Source organism: Solea solea, chromosome 14 (genome assembly GCF_958295425.1).
Source record: "Solea solea chromosome 14, fSolSol10.1, whole genome shotgun sequence".
Classification (NCBI taxonomy): domain Eukaryota; kingdom Metazoa; phylum Chordata; class Actinopteri; order Pleuronectiformes; family Soleidae; genus Solea; species Solea solea.
The window spans coordinates 14,212,332-14,229,198 of record NC_081147.1 but is presented as its reverse complement, the minus strand read 5'-3'; the positions used below and the strand labels follow the sequence as shown (position 1 = coordinate 14,229,198).

General features: G+C 45.4%; 2 protein-coding genes and 1 long non-coding RNA gene across 5 annotated transcripts in view; 1 reads left to right on the top strand and 2 right to left on the bottom strand.

Moving 5' to 3' along the window:
* atrx (ATRX chromatin remodeler) overlaps positions 1-949 on the top strand; it is a 29,652-nt gene extending 28,703 nt beyond the window's left edge. For all 3 annotated transcript variants that reach the window (XM_058649859.1, XM_058649860.1, XM_058649858.1), the window contains exon 34: positions 73-949. In XM_058649859.1, the coding sequence (XP_058505842.1) occupies positions 73-297 (225 nt within the window). In that variant the 3' untranslated portion in view covers positions 298-949. The remainder of the gene's footprint in view (positions 1-72) is intronic.
* A 3,208-nt stretch (positions 950-4,157) lies between these two features.
* Positions 4,158-11,454, bottom strand: fgf16 (fibroblast growth factor 16). Its single transcript, XM_058649037.1, has 3 exons — positions 10,372-11,454; positions 8,068-8,171; positions 4,158-5,698 (listed from the first exon to the last, which is right to left on the bottom strand). Exons 1-3 carry the CDS (start codon positions 10,673-10,675, stop codon positions 5,453-5,455), a joined length of 654 nt encoding a protein of 217 aa, XP_058505020.1. The 5' UTR covers positions 10,676-11,454; the 3' UTR covers positions 4,158-5,452.
* A 985-nt stretch (positions 11,455-12,439) lies between these two features.
* LOC131472837 (uncharacterized) lies at positions 12,440-15,225 on the bottom strand. The gene is made up of 2 exons (XR_009242134.1): positions 14,484-15,225; positions 12,440-13,198 (listed from the first exon to the last, which is right to left on the bottom strand). It is a non-coding gene; the product is annotated as an uncharacterized LOC131472837 (long non-coding RNA).
* Positions 15,226-16,867: the final 1,642 nt, after the last annotated feature.

The window sequence follows — 16,867 nt, the reverse complement described above, 5'->3', positions numbered from 1 at the left end:
ATCATGTAAAGTCTGTTGCTGCTGCTGCTGTTTGTCGTTACTTAAATTGTGTGCGTGTTTGTTGCTGCCCAGCTGATGATGTTCGTGCAGAAGCTGATCACCAACAGGAAGGTGCAGGAGCAGCAGCTGGCCATGGCAAACCAGGCAAGTTACCTGAACCAGCTGGCCCTGCAGAACGGCATGATGGGAGGCAGCGGGCTCAGCCAGGTGGACCTACTTGGACTGTACCAGCAGTACCACGGCCTGGGGTCCCGCCAAGGCATGGGCAAAAATCCTGGGCCCTCCAAGGGCCTGTAGGTCAGCGAGACTTTTCCTCCGCACCCCCTTTCACCTCCTCCCTCCTTATCTAGACAGCTCCCAGTGGCCCATTTCTAAGCGTGGCCCAGTAACAAACACATTGTAAGACAGCTGTGAGCGCTAAGCAAACTGCTGCACCAAGCAGTGGGTGGAGTAGTTTGGAGACGAGGCTGCTGTCCACTGGGGCCTCGAGTGGGTTAGTCTCTCAGTCTTTTATTCTGTAGTTCACTGAGAGAGGGTGGAATATAATGTAAATGACTGTGTGAAAGATCAGTTAGGGAGTTCAACAGTAAAAACAAATGTATATAACGCCTTAATGTTATTCAAGTTCTATATCTTAGTTTTTTTTTCTGTTTTTTTTTCATGTATTTAAAGACAAACACGTTTTACCCCTCAATGCTTTAAAGCATTGTATTGTTTTCCCTTTTAGAGGGTTTCCTCATAAGTTAAACTCAGTTTTTTATACTGTTTTAAATGCTTAACTAAACCTGAGTGGGACCAGTGTCGTCGGTGACAGGACTCCATATTGTCTCTATGTGATTATTAGCAGCAGTAGATTCCTCCACCGGTCTGATCAAAACCTGTTGGTGCTGCAAAGTCCTGCTCTTCTTGGGAGACTGAATAAACATTAATCAACAAAAACAAAAAAAAAGTATGGAATATTGGCCTTATATTTGTTTCCTAAAAAAAAAAAAAAAAAAAAGCTCTGTAAAGTTCTGAAATTTGTTGAGAGCCTTTTTCTATTATGCTTTTAAGTGTTTACATTAGCTGTCACTGAACATGGTAATGGAATGCCTGTGTTGTTCAAAACTGCCTGTCGGTTTCTATGACCCTTTTTCGTAACCTCACTCCCATCGTCATGTGTTGTCTAGCATAGCACTGCGTCCTTTTCACTGTTTTATGTTCCACTTGTGTTGATCCCAAGCTTAGGTGACTGACTGGTTCTCACAAAAGCGTAACCACTGCAGCCATATATTAACAGGGCCCAAAACGTTTCCCCTTTACTCGCCTGTCTCTGTTAGAAATGTGTTTTTCAGGTAGGATTTGACAGGAGGAAGTAAAGATCGGAAATCTTCTTATATTTGGCTGATGTGTGTGTGTGTGTGTGTGTGTCCCTGCTTTTGTGAGAGAACGTGGACGCTGTCGTCGCTCACCAGACAGACACCAAGACTACCTGTACTTTGGCACATTCTTGCTTCTAAATGCTTAAACTGGTGTAACTGTTCAACATGAGGAGTTTGTACATTTCTCATGAGGAGACGCATGTTGTCTCTCGTTGGCTCCTGTGTTTGCACAAGATGTATTTCATGAGTGTAAAGAAACCCCCCCTCTCTTTTTTTTTTTTGCCCTCCTCTAAGAATGTTCTTATTTTAGCAAACCCATCAACTTGATTTGCCATGAATCTGATCTGCTATTATCTTGATAAGTATTTAATATAACATTTAATAAAGTGACCAAAAGGATGAGCACCTCCTGTGTTTGAGTTATTTGTTTTTAAATGCTCCGCATTCCTCTGCACTGACTGAGAGGTTATGCGGTGGGGAATGTTGGTATTTGGTCATTTCTTTTTTTAATATTCTAGGGCAAACATTTTATTACACACCTGTATCGTTACGTGTGTGAAGCTCGGCCCATGGTGGATTGTAGAGGTAGCTATTGAGGTATTAAGGAGTTTAAAATATCTTAGGGCGATATCGGAGGGAAATGATAGAGGGTGAGACGTTTCCCCGGTCAGGTTTCAACCTTACAGTTGTATCATTTGACAAAGAGAATGTGTGGAGTTCTAAAATATGTGCTTTAATGGTAAATTTAAGAAACCGTTACTTGTTAGAGTTTGACAAAAGCTTACGTTTAGCACAGGATTAGAAACAGGGAAGTGGATAAACCTCAAAATATCGTTGGTCGAGAACGTAGCAAATATTTTGAAGCCTTAATATTTGCAGTTTTCACGAGCACAAACACCGTTTTTGCAGCCAGGAGACATTGAGCACCTATTGGAAGATCCCAGCTGTCGATCGCACTGGTGCCATGCATCACTTTTCAAACTGGACGACTACGTCAATGATCGAGATCTATGTGTGTCCATGCACAGATCACATCGTTGTTTGTCCAGACTTGTCCTGAATAATAAGTCTGGTAAGTGGCTCCCTGACATGTTTCACGGCAGAGTATTTTGTAAAATATTACATTATGTTATTGGTAAGGTTGCAATATTATGTTAACAATTTGAAAATGGATACTAGTTCAATCAATTCCTAAGCCTTTACCACCACGTGTTACAGTTCACTGTGTGGTTTGGAACAGTTAAACCCTGATCTGGCTTGTGCTGTTTTCAACACAAGGTGTGTGGGCTAGACACTGATAGTCTCGTCAGGTACGTAAACAGCATGACATCATACCGGGGCAACACGGTGTAGATCACCAAAAGAATTCCACAGAGAAAAAAACCCATCTCTGAACGATACCATGGAGGACATCCAGCGTTTCTTATTCTTTCTTGGCACGTGGCTGTTTATCACAGGAAGAGGACAAACTTTGTCTGAGAGGAGGCTGCAGGAAAGAACGCCATCATTTTTCCCTACTGTCACATATAAGTGACGATTCTCCGCTGACCGGTCAGTGGACTGCAGAGTTTCTAGCTCCATCGTGTAGAAGCCAGATCACTGGGCTTGGTACCCCAACGGAAGGGTGCCAAACACTGGGACGGTACGGATCGTTTATTTTGGCGCCCTTCTCAGCGTTTGATAATGGAAATGCATGTAATTGCATCAACTACCAAACCGTACTGCTTGGAGGAAACAAGGCATTGGTGGTGATGGTGGTTATTATAGCAGGATCTAATCAAATTCAGTTTAGAGCCACATCCAGTCTTGAGCTGGCTGTGCACATTACTGTTTTCCGCTCCTGCCTCGTGTTTACCATGCAGATATAAGAAGAACAGAATGTAGCTTCTCAGCTTGGCAAGAAATCAAATGAATTCCTAAATTTAGATTTACTCCTCTACTGTTGGTGAGCAGCCAACTGATTTGCCCTGATGCACTGTCCCTGTATTTCACACCCACTGCACTAAGTGCCTTTTGTCCCACTCTCTTCACCCTTCAATCTTTCATCTATTTTTCCCTCTCCCGGTATTGTTTTCATTTCTCAGTCTGCCAGGGTTTTCCCCTGCATGTCTTTGACTTTTCCATTCCCTCCCCCCCGGGGGAGCTTGCTCTCACAGCTTACAGATATCTGCCAGTGGAGAAACATTACAACTATTGCAGATGTTGAAATGTTGATCCCATCCCCTCTTAGCCCCAGATTACCACCACTCCACGTTTGCAGCACATCCCCGCTGGTTGTCTGTGCAGCGAGCAGCTGTTTCTGTCCGTTCAAGAGACCCAGTGCAGTCTTGACGGTGGAGTCCGTGAGGCCCCTGCCGTGAACAACCAATCACTGCCCCCAAATCCACGCTGATGTGTAAAGCCAATTAGGTGTCAGGATCCAGTTGCATAAAGAATCTTGATTTTGCATGGTAGACGCAGGCTGAATAAGACCCTGTGGATACTGAGGCCTGTGCACATGACATGATAAAGGGTTACTGAGGGCACAATGTTCTCTCAAATGCCAGGAAACCATTGCATTTAATGACATCACACTTTATATGATTTTTAACAATCATGAGTAAGCTCTAAAGCAGCTCTTTTACAAAGATTTGTTCATTATCAGGTGAAAAAAAAAAACTCTTGTGGAAAAAGTCAAGGAAGCACTGATATTAACAGGATCCATCCTCTGGGGATCTTTCAATACCTGAGCAACGTGTCTGGAAGCGGAAATGAAAGAAATGCAACGTTCACATACGTAGATAGCTATATCTGGTTTTTAATTGGTACATCAGATTTTAATCCAAGCAAAAATAGTCTGTCACAATGAGTTCTCGATAGCAGGACAATTTTATTGTCATGTTCATCGCGATTCTTCTTCTTTCTTTCTTTCTTTTTTTATTTGTGTGTGTGTGTGTGTGTGTGTCATTTCAGTAGAATCTACAGTCCAGATAACTTCAAGTTCATTACAAAATAAAGCCTTTGCAATAAATAAATATATAGATTTATATTTATACTTTATAAGTAGAAAATAAATATATTGTACATCTCATAAATAGGATCACCCATATGTACACCTCAGCTGCTTGCATTTTTAATAATGTTCCCGACACTGTGAACATTACAAGTCACCATCCTCATAAAAAAGAAAGCATCTCTTATTCTTTACAACCACAGTCAGAGAAGTGCTTTTTCGTCCCCGAGCTTTAATCGCTTGTTTTGCACACGACTCCAACAAGACGCTGCTCGATATTTTCATTCTAATGTGGTGAATGTCATCATTAGACTTGATGAGTAAGTACATGGGAGAGCAGGCGCGCCTGCAGCTGGGCCTGGGGATGTGCAGTAAGTGCTCTCTCATCTATGACACATTCATCAAGAGATTTTTCATCCCTGCTAAATCTTTGACTAAGAAAACTCCATCTCGTCATTTGCTCTCTCTCTCTCTCTCTCACAAACATTCTCCTCACAGACTCTTTAGTACCTGATTATCCAAACCTGCCGTTTTAACCTGCATATTTCCCTCCGTCTACTGTATCTCTGTACTGTGAAGAATGTGCCGTCACTGTGGCTGAGTATAGTGCATGACAAATGCTTTCTTAAAGTCTCGTCCATGCGCTCCTCATGGTCGACCATTTGATTTCTCTCCCCATCAGCTTAGTGCGACTCAAAACTCCATTTGTCGCTGCGTGTCACTTCAGTATCTATGCAGTTACCTCTAAAACAAAAAGTGGTTATTGAGAGAACGTGGCACACGACGACGACGACGACCCACAGCTGGGGCGTCATCGTGGGCCCCCCATTTGTCCGTGTCCATAGTGGTTTTACAAGGCAACTTTCCCTCTTCTGCTACAGAAGCAAGGAAGCAACATCCAGGAACAGGCACAATGTTTAGATCAGTGCAGTACGGGCTTGGTAGTGGGCCGAGGCATAAACTCAGTGACCTCAGTGGGAGTTGAGGGTAAACAGTTCTGATCCAGAAAAATATCCAAAATATCCAGGACACCCCCCCTCTCCTCGTGTGTAGTTTGTGTTCCTCCCAGTGTAACCGGCTCTCCAGACGTAAGCACTGGTCACCTGTACTGGAATAAGTCTCTGTATGCTTGAGGGATCTTTTCGATCTCCACAGGCCGTGGTAAGAAGTGAGTGAGTTTCTGGTGCTTTTTAGTCCTGTTGCCCTCCCGGGGCGAGCCGTCCTTGTTTAAGGCCACGTAGTAGAAGCGTCCCGTGTCTGTGTGCTTGTACAGAGTTGAAGCGTAGGTGTTGTACCAGTTCTCCTCAAACTGCTCCCTGAACACACATTCTGCTGTCAGCTTCTTCTGCGAGAGAGAAAACAACACATTAATCACGCGCCGGAGTTCTGCTCGTGCGGCTCTGAGTGAGAAAAAAATAATAACGGCAGCAACAGGAGGACAGTGGAAATTGAGACGGACGACGGCGGCTGTTGATGCCGAATTTTTATTGTTACGGATGTTAGTAGTTTATGTTTGTCCCACAAATTCCCTCGGACTGCACTAGAACGCTGAAGCGGAGCAGCAGAGGTTCATTTAGACAGGTGCTCATTATGACAAATGAGGGGAAGTCATTACAGGCGGCTTTTCACTTTACGCCCCACACTCACTCCTCTGACCTGTGACCCTTTCGTTGCACATGGAGAATTATTTCCCTCCCTGTGATACAACAGTGAACAAGAGTGTACACACTCACACACACTCACACACACTCACACACACTCACACGGCCTTCTCTGGCACAGCATGAACGATGGCTGTGGGTTCAGCAGGTGAGGGTGTGTTGGCTGAGTTGCGAGTGTGAGAACAATGAGAGCTGCTTTTCTTGCCAAGACCCGTCAGTCTCTGCCACTTTACAAAAGACGATCGAAACCCAGAAGAGTCGAGGAGCCGCTCACCGAGGACCAGGACCCACACATGAACTGCTCTAAACGCTGTCCCAAACTGTTGCTATGTCCCCCCCCCCCCCCCCCCGGATTTGTACAATTTGGGCTTAGAAGGACATAAATGCAGTCGATCTCTGCCTTTAACGTGTCTTTTTTTTTGGGTTGTTGCAAGAGTTTGTGCAAGAGTCTTGTTTGTTTAATACAGCAGCAGCAATTTTGTTGATTGGCTGTCAGGCTGTGCTTGGCTGTGGCTGTGGCTGTGTGGTGAAGCTATTGTCTGTAAACACAGCCTCGGGGGCACATGACTAGGCCAGTTTAATCATAATAGACACACACACACACAAACCTCATCAGATCAAAAGCCTGTCAAGGTCTGGTGGTTGTGGGGCGGAAGCACGCTTCTCCTCCTGTCTCACCTCCATGGCCTCTCACATTCAGACAGACATGTCTACATCGCTCCCTCTGTCAGTCAGGTGACTCAGTCAGGTGTGCAATTACCCCCCCCCCCCCACCACCAAAATCATTGCCTCCCACTATCACCTCCCCCAAGGTCAAAGCTCCAGGATGCCAGACTCTGATAGCACCCAGTAACCATATCTGCACTTTTCAACATAATGGCCATGCTTTAAAAGTAGCCTCTGTTCTGTAGCCGGGGGGAGTCTGAGCTCTGAGAGGCCCTTAGGTAAAGCCCTGGGACACCTGATACAGGTACATACTTCCCCCTCATTGTTTTCATCTCGTCCATTTCCCCCCCCTCTCTCTCTCTGTCCCCAGATACCGACCACATATGAGAGAAAGTCGGCCAAAAAAGGAAGAGAGAAAAAAAAAATAAGGAAGAAAATTCCCAAAAACAAATGTTCTGTACAGACTACATTTACTGTGGAAAAAAAAACACAGAAAATAATTCTTCTATATTTAACGCTGCAGTCCAAACTGGAGCCCAGCTGTGCGCAGAGACGTAATCTCCATCAAACTCAGTGACTCGGAATGATTCAGTTCCCCACTTTGGGAAAACGTGTAAATATTTCTGCATATGTCAAAACTCAATGAAGAGTTTTTAGTTTGAGCGAAAAAGCTGCTTTTCCCACATTAGTATGAGAACAATTATTATGCGTGAGTGTGTGAGTGTGTGTGGGGGGGGGGGGGGGGGGGTGGTAACCTTGTTTTGTCTGAGTGTGGGTTTCCCATCTGCCACGAGTATGGGAACCTTGATAAGACACTCGCCCTCAGATTGATAGTCATGTGACAGACTTGTTGTGAATGAGGCCCTGGGCTCTGTTAGTTGTAAATAAAAGGGTGACTTGTGTGTGTGTGTGTGTGTGTGTGTGTGTGTGTGTGTGTGTGTGTCTTTTGTGTCATAAATGTCGACCTTCTCAGGTCCACTAGTCCTCATGGAGACCAGAACCTTGTCCTAATGAGGCTGAACCTCATTTCTGAGGAACTGGTTAAGTTTAGGGATAAGACTTGAATTCAAGGTTAGGGATGATCTGGTTATGGTTACGTTTGGGGGTAATGCTTTGTTTAATCTGATTAAATTGAGCAACAGTAAATGCAGTGTCCTAAGAAGAATACCTATGTGTGTGTGTGTGTGTGTGTGTGTGTTCTCATATGGGTATCTTTGAGAGGACATTTTGGGAAAGTGAGGACATTTTGACTCGTCCTCACCTTCTGACACCCAGGGTTAAGTCCTGGTTTTAGGGTTAGGGTTAGAATTAGGTTTTGGTTAGGGTGTGTGGGTGTGTTTGTGTGTGTGTGTGTGTGTTTGTGTTTGAGTTGCGGAGGTTGACTCACCGACCCATAGAGATCTCCTTTTTCATTCATGCCGAGGTAGAGTCCAGCATCCACTCCTCTGATGCTGACCAGACTCACTGCCAGGCTGATGAACTCCAGGATACCTGAGGTCAAACACACACACACACACACACACACACACACACAAATCAGTCCATGTGTCCCCCACTCTCCTTCCTGGCCTCCTCTTAAGCGTCAGCAGACTATGTTTTAGTCTAATGACAAAGAACAAGATGTCAAATGTCCCAAGAAAGTTGTTGAAACACAGGTTACATATTCCACTAACACTAAAACTCAATTTATTGTATTATTTATTCCCTTGAGTTGTTTTTCCATTAGTAACAATGCATGAGCATTGAAAACTCCAGGTGTTTGACTTTTTACTACTACTTGTGAACGTCGGCCCACTGTCATCGTGTGTCCCCAAGTGTGCTTCGTAATCTCTATCATTTGTAATAGGCTCAAAGAAACCCAACATCCTGCTGCCACTGCTGCAAAATAAGCAGATTTAAGACCCAAAGACAAACGTACAAGACTGGAATAGAACAGCAGAGGGAGATTTCTTTGATTTCCGTCCCAAGTCTTCCTTACATTCATGTCACCACTCTATCATAATGGCTTGTGGTGTCTATAAATGTGTCATTGGCGATTCCATCTGGCTACTAATACAGACTGAGGAGTGACTTTTATGAAGCTGGGATGTGGGCAGAGTTGTTTTGTGAACTGCTGACTCACAGGAAGTCGCTTGCAAAGTGAAACGTCGACTTCAAAGTCAAGGAAACAACCGGTGAAATTAAAAGCCATCGGCTGTTGTGATGCAGCGGAGAGGTTAGTCAGAGAGGATCCAGCTGGCTGCAGGCGCTGACTGGCAGAGGCCGCGGCTTCACAGACACCTGGTCCCCATCTCCTCGACCTCATCCGATGCCAGAGGATGACAGAGAAGATCCCTCTAATTTTTTGCGGGGTGAAGAGTGTGTTTCTTATCCCTCTAATCAAAGCCACGTCCTCCTTGTAGCTCTGACAAAGACCTAAAGCGAAGCCAGAGACAAACACGCGGACCACCCATCCCTGTAAAGCCGCTTGTTTTGGCTCGAGTCTGACCAGACCTTCCCCTTAGTTATTCCGCAGTGGTCACGCTTTAATCTGGAGTTATTCCTGCACCTGCGCGCGGACATGAGGCGCGAGGCGGCGTGTGCGTATCTGCCCTCTGACCTCATCTGTTTATCGTTCTCCCGCGAGCCGCAAGTCCTCAGTCAGAGCCGCGCGCGCTCTTTGTTGCTGCGACCGCAAGACGCGCACGCGCCACCTGTTAGCGACTGAGGAGACAGGCACCTGCGCCCCCATTGTCAGGGGATGTGTGTGTGTGTGTGTGTGTGTGTGTGTGTTTGTGTGTGAGAGAGAGGGCGTGCGAGAGAGATTTAGTGTGTGTGTGTGTGTGTGTGTGTGTGTGAGAGAGAGAGAGATAGTGAGTACGTGTGTGTGAGAGAGATAGATAGATAGATAGATAGATAGATAGATAGATAGATAGAGAGAGAGAGATAGAAAGTGTGTGTGAATGTGTGTGTGGGGGACATTTTCTTGGTTTATAAAAACTGACCTTCTCAGAGTCAGTATCGTCCACATGGAGACTTGGTCCTAATCCTTAACTTTTTTCTTAAAAATAAATAAATAAATAAATAATTTTATTTACTTATTTTTATTGACACTGAATAATTTAATGGGTTTGACTTTGTGACTTTAATCCGTGAAAGGTGCTTCATTACTTTCGTTACTAACTCACAAATGAACCAGAGCCTCATTTTCTGGTGAAGTTTACGCATAAGATTTGATAAGAGTTGTGGGGCATTAACTGGTGATGGTTAAGGTTAGGGATGAGGCAGAGTCATAACAAGTGTAGGTGCGCATACCTGCGTGCGTGTCTATGAGTGTGTGTGCCGCTCTCCGGGTGACAGTGACGCACGAATGTGTATTCACCAGGGAAGTGTGTCAGGAGGGAAAAAAGGTATCTTAATTAAAGTCACTTCTCCGTTTTAGATTGACAACAGTGGAAAGTATCTAGACTGATGGAGCAGGATGTATTACATGGACACAGGCTCGTAAATCACCAACAAAAACTGCAAAAAAAATGTATAATATGGATAATTGTTTCCCCTCAAAAATCACCAAAGGCCAAACTCAACCTTTTCATTCAGAAGTCATTAAACCGCTCATTATAAACACAGCAGACTGTAGCCCACGCCTGTTGCTGTTAACTGAGACAAATGAGAAAATACAAAAGTGAACACTTTTTGGAACTTTTCTCACCAAATCTGCTGTGGTCCTGTCTTGTCCCATGCACCGTCCCATTGGGGAATATCTCCAACTGGAAGCCGGTCCTGCAGTAGAGCTGCCGCCGCCTCAGGATTCCTTTCAGGTGCCCGAAATCCGTCGGCGACCCCCGCTGTAGCCTCCCCTCTATCTGCCCCAGCCGCTCATTCAGCCCCACCGGAGACTCCACTACGGGCATAGTCCCTAGCGCAGGAAAGCTTTGTAAATCCAAGTCCACTGTCCCCAGAAAACTCCCGACCTCTGCCATTGTGTGCACAGCTGTCAAATTAAGCGTCGGCATTTCAAATGTTTCGCTGAATCAAAGGGAGGGAGAAAAGTTTTCACTCAAGTCCGGTCCATGCACGCACTCAGCGCGCCGTGCTGCTCCAAATCAGCGCGAGTCCTCTCACTTTATTGATCGGCCCTTGCTGCAATCATCAGTTTGATATCTCTGCTCATCAGACGGAAAGTCTCTTTTATATACATACTCCCCACGCATTCTCACATTGGATGTTCAACCACAAGCCACGCCTGGCTGGCATCCCTTCTTTTACGCGCATCAATTTTCTTTACTGAACGTGTCAGAACCACTTCCAGTCCAACTTTGAGCGTCGGTGATGCCGCTGTCCACACGTTTCTGTCGCCGCGCTCTCACAAAGCTGTGTCTATCTTCAGATCCAACAAATCCAAGGTCCAGAAGTGTGTTCTGCTGCTGCTGCCGCCGCTGCTGCTGCTGCGCTCCGAGGCTCTCCGACGAAACCACATCGCCTCTCCAGGCGCAGTAAAAGTCTGGCAACAGCTTGTGGTGCATTAAAAATGCGAGACAGATGCACGAGCGAAGACCATCATTGTTAAAACACAAAAAGCAGCTGACACCAAGCCGCAAAACGACATTCATCATCAACTGTAACAACCACTTCACCACAAGAGCAATCCATAATTTACACTGACTGGTTTATGGTCGCACCGTGGCCTCTCCTGGAGGAGAAGAGGGGGAAAAGGAGAAGGAAAACCGCAAAGCAGGTGCTCAGGTGAGCGTTTCCTCCCGCAAGATTATATACATATAAAAAAAATGTAATCTCAGAGCACACCAGTGTCAGTGCCAACCAGTGCAGCTGAGCATTTTCTCCACCACCTTGTTGGAAGCAGGTGCTTCCTCAGCCCAGCTCTGCACAACGTTTGCAATGTGCTTCAGCAAAGCAGCAGCTTCACCACATGCACCAGTGGCAACAAGGAAAGAGGGGGGGGGGAATCCAAATGTTGATGACGTGGAGAATCATATCTGACTGCTGCTTCACTTCTGAGATTAAGAGGAGCTTTGATACAAGTAATTCAATCCAAAACTCTAAAATGTTCATTTCACGAGTTTCATACGAAGTTTTCAGACGAGCTGCTGCTTAGTTATTATGTAACAACATAAACCATCAGTGTGAGAAAAAGTGTATATGAATTAGAAGCTTTTTATTTTATTCTAATTCAAGCTTTCAATTCAAGTCCAACATTTGAAATAGAAACATGTACAAGTTCAAAAGTGGAGCAGCAAATCTGTATATAGTTTATTTTAATATATATTGCTGTTTAAACCCATCACGTTTTATTGCCAATGTTAGAAAATAAGAATAAAGAATGAAAAAGTAGAAAAGCATTTACTGTACAATCTTAAATCTTAAGTATACTGTATCTACATTGATTGCAACTATGGAAGGGTTAACCATCACCTTCCACATTTAAGCTGTCAAATAAGTTTCAAACATCTTTCTCTCAGTAGGATAACAACACTCACTAAAAACAGTGTTTGAATGAATGTCCTGTTTCCACTGATTAACGTTTCCACACGTCCGCCTGTCTCTGCACCGACGTCCAACAGTTTCTGATATTTCAGGTGCACAGCGAGCTGAGCCGCCGTGCACATGAAGGGAGAACACGGAGAAAGCCACAAAAATAATAACGAATAATATCTGTGATTTATGACTGGATGGGGATTTTGCATCTCTCCTGAGCACAACGGCGGCAACAGGTCCCAACCTGTTCAAAAAAAAATGAAAGAAAGAAAGCAAAATGGAGCTGTTTAGTGAAGACTTTATTTGTGAAATGAAAACAAACCCCAGAAGTGTTTTTTAATTAGTTCACTGTTCTTGAGATATTACTGACAGCAGGATGAGGAGGGGGCGGGTGTGATTACATCAATAACACACTTTAACTATTAGGCATGTTATTTTTAACCTCCTTCAAGCTGTTTTTGGAAACCCCCGTCCTGAGGGGGCACTATGAGCTGCTCATCACCACCAGCAGCAGCAGCAGCAGCAGCAGTGTCGCGGTGCAAAGATGGGATTTATGATGGTGTCTCACTTCCAATGAATGGTGACGACGAACAGTGTGTTTAAATTACACAAAGTGTGTACGATTGTCCTCGCGTCACTGTCGGCCTGTGATGAATTTCTCGGGCTCCTTGTTTTTTGGCCAATTAATCAACTTTTGTGATGGCGGCGCAATCTATTCTGAAGCAGATGTGAGTGTCTTTCAGGGCTCCTCTGACTGGGATACAGTATGATTGACCCTCCAAAGCATGCAGGCCTTTTTCACTGCTACTAATTATGCCACTATAAATCTTGCGGGTGTGTCACGGCTGCATTGAAGTCAGAGGAGGGACAGTGGCTTTCAGCTGGTGCGGGATATGAAAGGTGGTGGGGGTGATGAATGCCCATGGGCCTCCGCTTGATGAATTGGGCAAAGGGGTTGACGAGGAGTCAGGGATGGTCAGGCTTTGTGCGAACAGACACCAGGGCCTCGCTGCAGCAGAGGATGAAAGGAGGATTCGTCTCAGCTAAAGGGTGGAAAGAGAGGGATTAAAGAAATGAGAGAAGAGGAGAAAGAAAGACAGTGAGTGAGCAGGCGAAACAGAGTAATAGAAAATTAAAAGGAAACACCTTTTTTTTTTTCTTCCCTCCTTGTGAGCGTGTTCTGACTTTCGCTCGCTGTCCATCTCCTCTGCACACAAATCAATCTAAATGGCCTCGAAGTGTGAGAATAAAAATCTAGGGCTGCTACATTTTTTTTATTTATTTATTTATTGGTTGATATTACAGCTACATCTGTTGCTGGTCAGCCATATTTTATAGTTGACATGGCAGATTTATGGCCGCACACACACACACACACACACACACGCACACACACATACATCCACAAAACTCCACAGTTAAAATGTTCCCATATGCTCAGAACCTGCAGAGGATTTAGAAATGAAGATAATGACCTCAAGTGCACGGCTGAAGCTTTGAAGTCGCTCTCCCATGAGTCACAGCGAGGGAGTCGAAAATTGAAAATGAAGTTACACTTGCAGTGGGAATTTGGGGCTAATGTGTGCATCACCTGTTTGTTTGGATTAGACAGACTTCATATGTGTCCTCTTCGGAGGGTTGAGCAAAGGTCCGCTTGGACAAATTAAACTGCAGACTGAGATGTGCTCAGATTTGATTACGGAGCACGCCGGCGGTGCGTGTCTGTGCACAGTCTGCAGAGTCACAGTTAGCGTCAGAGATACAGTCCAACAGCTTGGGAGATTAATTCTTTCTTGGTGAGAGACAGATGTACGCTGAGTATGAAGCAATGGCCTGCAGCTGGTCATATCAGCTTAGGAGGACAGGGAGTGTGCAAAGGAAGAAGAAGAAGAAGAAGAAGAAGTTCAGCTAGGCCGTCAGTTCCCAATCACACTTTGGTTTTTATACCTTCAGTGTGACACAATCATGACAGTGGTCCTCGGTTTCAACTCAACTAGGTACACAGAACACAAATAAAGGGTCAGAAGTGGGACCTGTGTTGGTCTTCTGCAAACCTTGGACGTAACGAGTGATTATTTGAGTTACCGCTGCCCTTCTGTCATCTCAGACCTGTCTTCATTCTCCTCTGACGCTCACTGGATGTTTTCTCTTTTTCTGCTTCTGTAGAAAAAGTCCATCCGTTTTCTTCTACCACTTTGTCCTCCTCATGAGGGTCGCGAGGGGAGCTGTGCCAATCTCAGCTGACATATGGCCAGTCCAGTCCATCACAGGGCCACACACATGAACAAACACCAATCACCTATGGTCAATTTAGAGTGTACAATTTACCTAGTCCCGATGTCGCATGTTTTTGGACTGTGGCAGGAAACCGGAGAACCCGGAGAAAACCCACGCACACACGTGGAGAACATGCAAACTCCATGCAGGAAGGCCCTTGTTTTGACCGGGTCGTGAACCTGAGTCTTCTTGCTGCAAAGGCAAGAGAGCGACACCAAGTCAAGTCAAGTCAAGGAACACAATTTGCCTCCCAAAGGCTTTACAGCCTGTACAGCAAGGGACACCCTCTATCCTTAGACCCTCACATCGAGTGAGGAAAAACTACAGATGGTTGTGCGCCAACATCTCAGTAGATCAGAGGTTTGTGAGATACTTGGCACCAACAAATGTTCAAAGTCACCTTGGTTGCCGCCATGTGATTGGCTGAGTGGATATTTAACAATCAGTTAAGGCAGGTGTGCGTGAAAAGGTGGTTGTGAGTGTGTGTCTGTTCTGTGATGTCGTTGTGATGAAGTGGACAGAAGCATTATCTTCTGCCCCGTGACTGTCCTCCTCTTCACGGCCTCCTCCTGCTGCTCCTGATGGCTCTCGCACACATAATCGTCAGATCGGGTTCCGGTTCAGGTTCCTCACACTCCCCTGAACCTCGGCCAAGGGAGGAGGGCATGAAAAAAAAAAATGGCTGAGTCAATATCGGTGGCTATTAGCAAATGTGGTCTTGTAGCTTATACAGCGAGGTCAACAAGGCCACTGAAGGGGTCAAACCCCTGCGTCCGCCTGCACGCAAAGCAAAACACGAGTGACTGGACTGTTGAGCAGAGCCACAAACTCTTGGTGAGGCAGAAGAGAGAGGGGATATCATCTGTTCTTATTTTACCTTTTGTCAAGCAGCATGTGGAAAATGATCTTCACTGTGAGTTATTTGCAGAGCTGGATTCCATGTTATTTCATTCCCTAGCAGAGACATAACAGAGAGGGTCTCCTCTTTCACGCAGGTGGTCCTTCGGTCTTGTTCAAGGGCGCCGTGTGTGCGCTGGGGAGGGGTGGGAGGGTCCGTCGAGGGGGGGGGGGGGATTGTATGGGGAGGAGGAGGGGACACAGACAGATGCATGCGAATTTAGGTAATGGTGTAACGTTTCAGCGCCTGCTTTCCTTGGCCACCCCATGTAAAGATAGTGTTAATTAATTTGTTTGCTTTGCTTTCAAGCACTAACGAACGGAGCCCTCCAGGTTTTGAGAAGCCACTAGTATGCAAGGAACACGGTCTAAAACCAACATTTGTTGTACAAATTGCTCGCATATGTTCTTGGGAGAGGAAAAAAGATCCTTGTCATGACACACGAGCAGAGATGTCCCACAATTTTCTCTTTACTCGATGGGAAAACCTCGGTAGGAATATTTTAACTTCATCTCCAACGTTCTGGTTTAGCAGTTAATTATCCGTACACCAAACTTGTGGTTTTGCTGTTTTCACCAGACAGCTGACTTAAGTATGAACTGGAACACTAAACGCTGTGTGTCTTGGGGTAGACTCCCCACTTATCCGCGATATTATTACTACTTTTAAATGTTTTTTTTCCTCTCCCTGTTTCCTTTGCTATTTGACACAGTCTCTGACTCTCGGATGGATGTTTTCAGTAGTGATGCTGACTAGAACCAGTTGAATGAATGTGTGAGCTCTCGCTATCTGAGCAATGTTCCACCTGTCCCTGCGCGCCGATGACTGAGGTGCAGTGTAATAACGGCAATAACAGGCGTAAGGCCTTGCCGTGCAGTACTGCGGTCTGTCGTTAGAGAGTGTGTATGCGTGATCATGATCCTGTCTGATGAGGGAACAGGCCCTCAGAGCGAGACTATTATTCTTACTACAACGCAGAGCAGGAATCTACCCTCAAACAGATGTTCGCAGTCCTTTGTAGAGCCTTTGGCTCTGAGCCCAACCCTACCTATCTGCACAGCTATTTACATGGCAATCCAGCTGCTCAGTCTCTCTCTTTTTTCCTTTTTCTGTCGGCCCTCTCTCTCTCTCTCTCTGCTTCCATCCATACATTCACATGCCCTCTCTTTCTCACCCCCCCCCCCCTTCTCTCGCCTCACTGTTTGAAATCAAATACCCGCTCTCATATAAACTTTGATCAATCAAACGCACTAATTTGTTTAGCTGAGGAGACAGTGACATACTGATGCAGGTCCAGTTACACTGACATGAAAAAGGCCAGGCAGCCCATATCTGAGAATATCTCAGTGCTGACGCAAGTCTGTGCCCATGCACTTTATATTTAGTCATTTTCTTTTTTTCACCCCAAAAGCCAAATATACCCCGGGAACCTCTACCTGCTACGCTGACGGATTGTCCCCCCTCCGGTCCAGACAGATGTGGGAGAGAAGGAGTTATAGTGATAACTATTCTTGGAATCAGCAGTTTATATTTGCTT

Excerpts from the sequence above, each read along its gene's own strand:
- fgf16 (XM_058649037.1), bottom strand. The coding sequence starts at position 10,675 with ATGCCGACGCTTAATTTGACAGCTGTGCACACAATGGCAGAGGTCGGG. Across the intron at positions 8,172-10,371 it reads ACAGGACCACAGCAGATTTG|GTATCCTGGAGTTCATCAGC; the intron begins GTGAGAAAAGTT and ends GTTTGACCTCAG. Across the intron at positions 5,699-8,067 it reads AAGGAGATCTCTATGGGTCG|AAGAAGCTGACAGCAGAATG; the intron begins GTGAGTCAACCT and ends TCTCTCTCGCAG.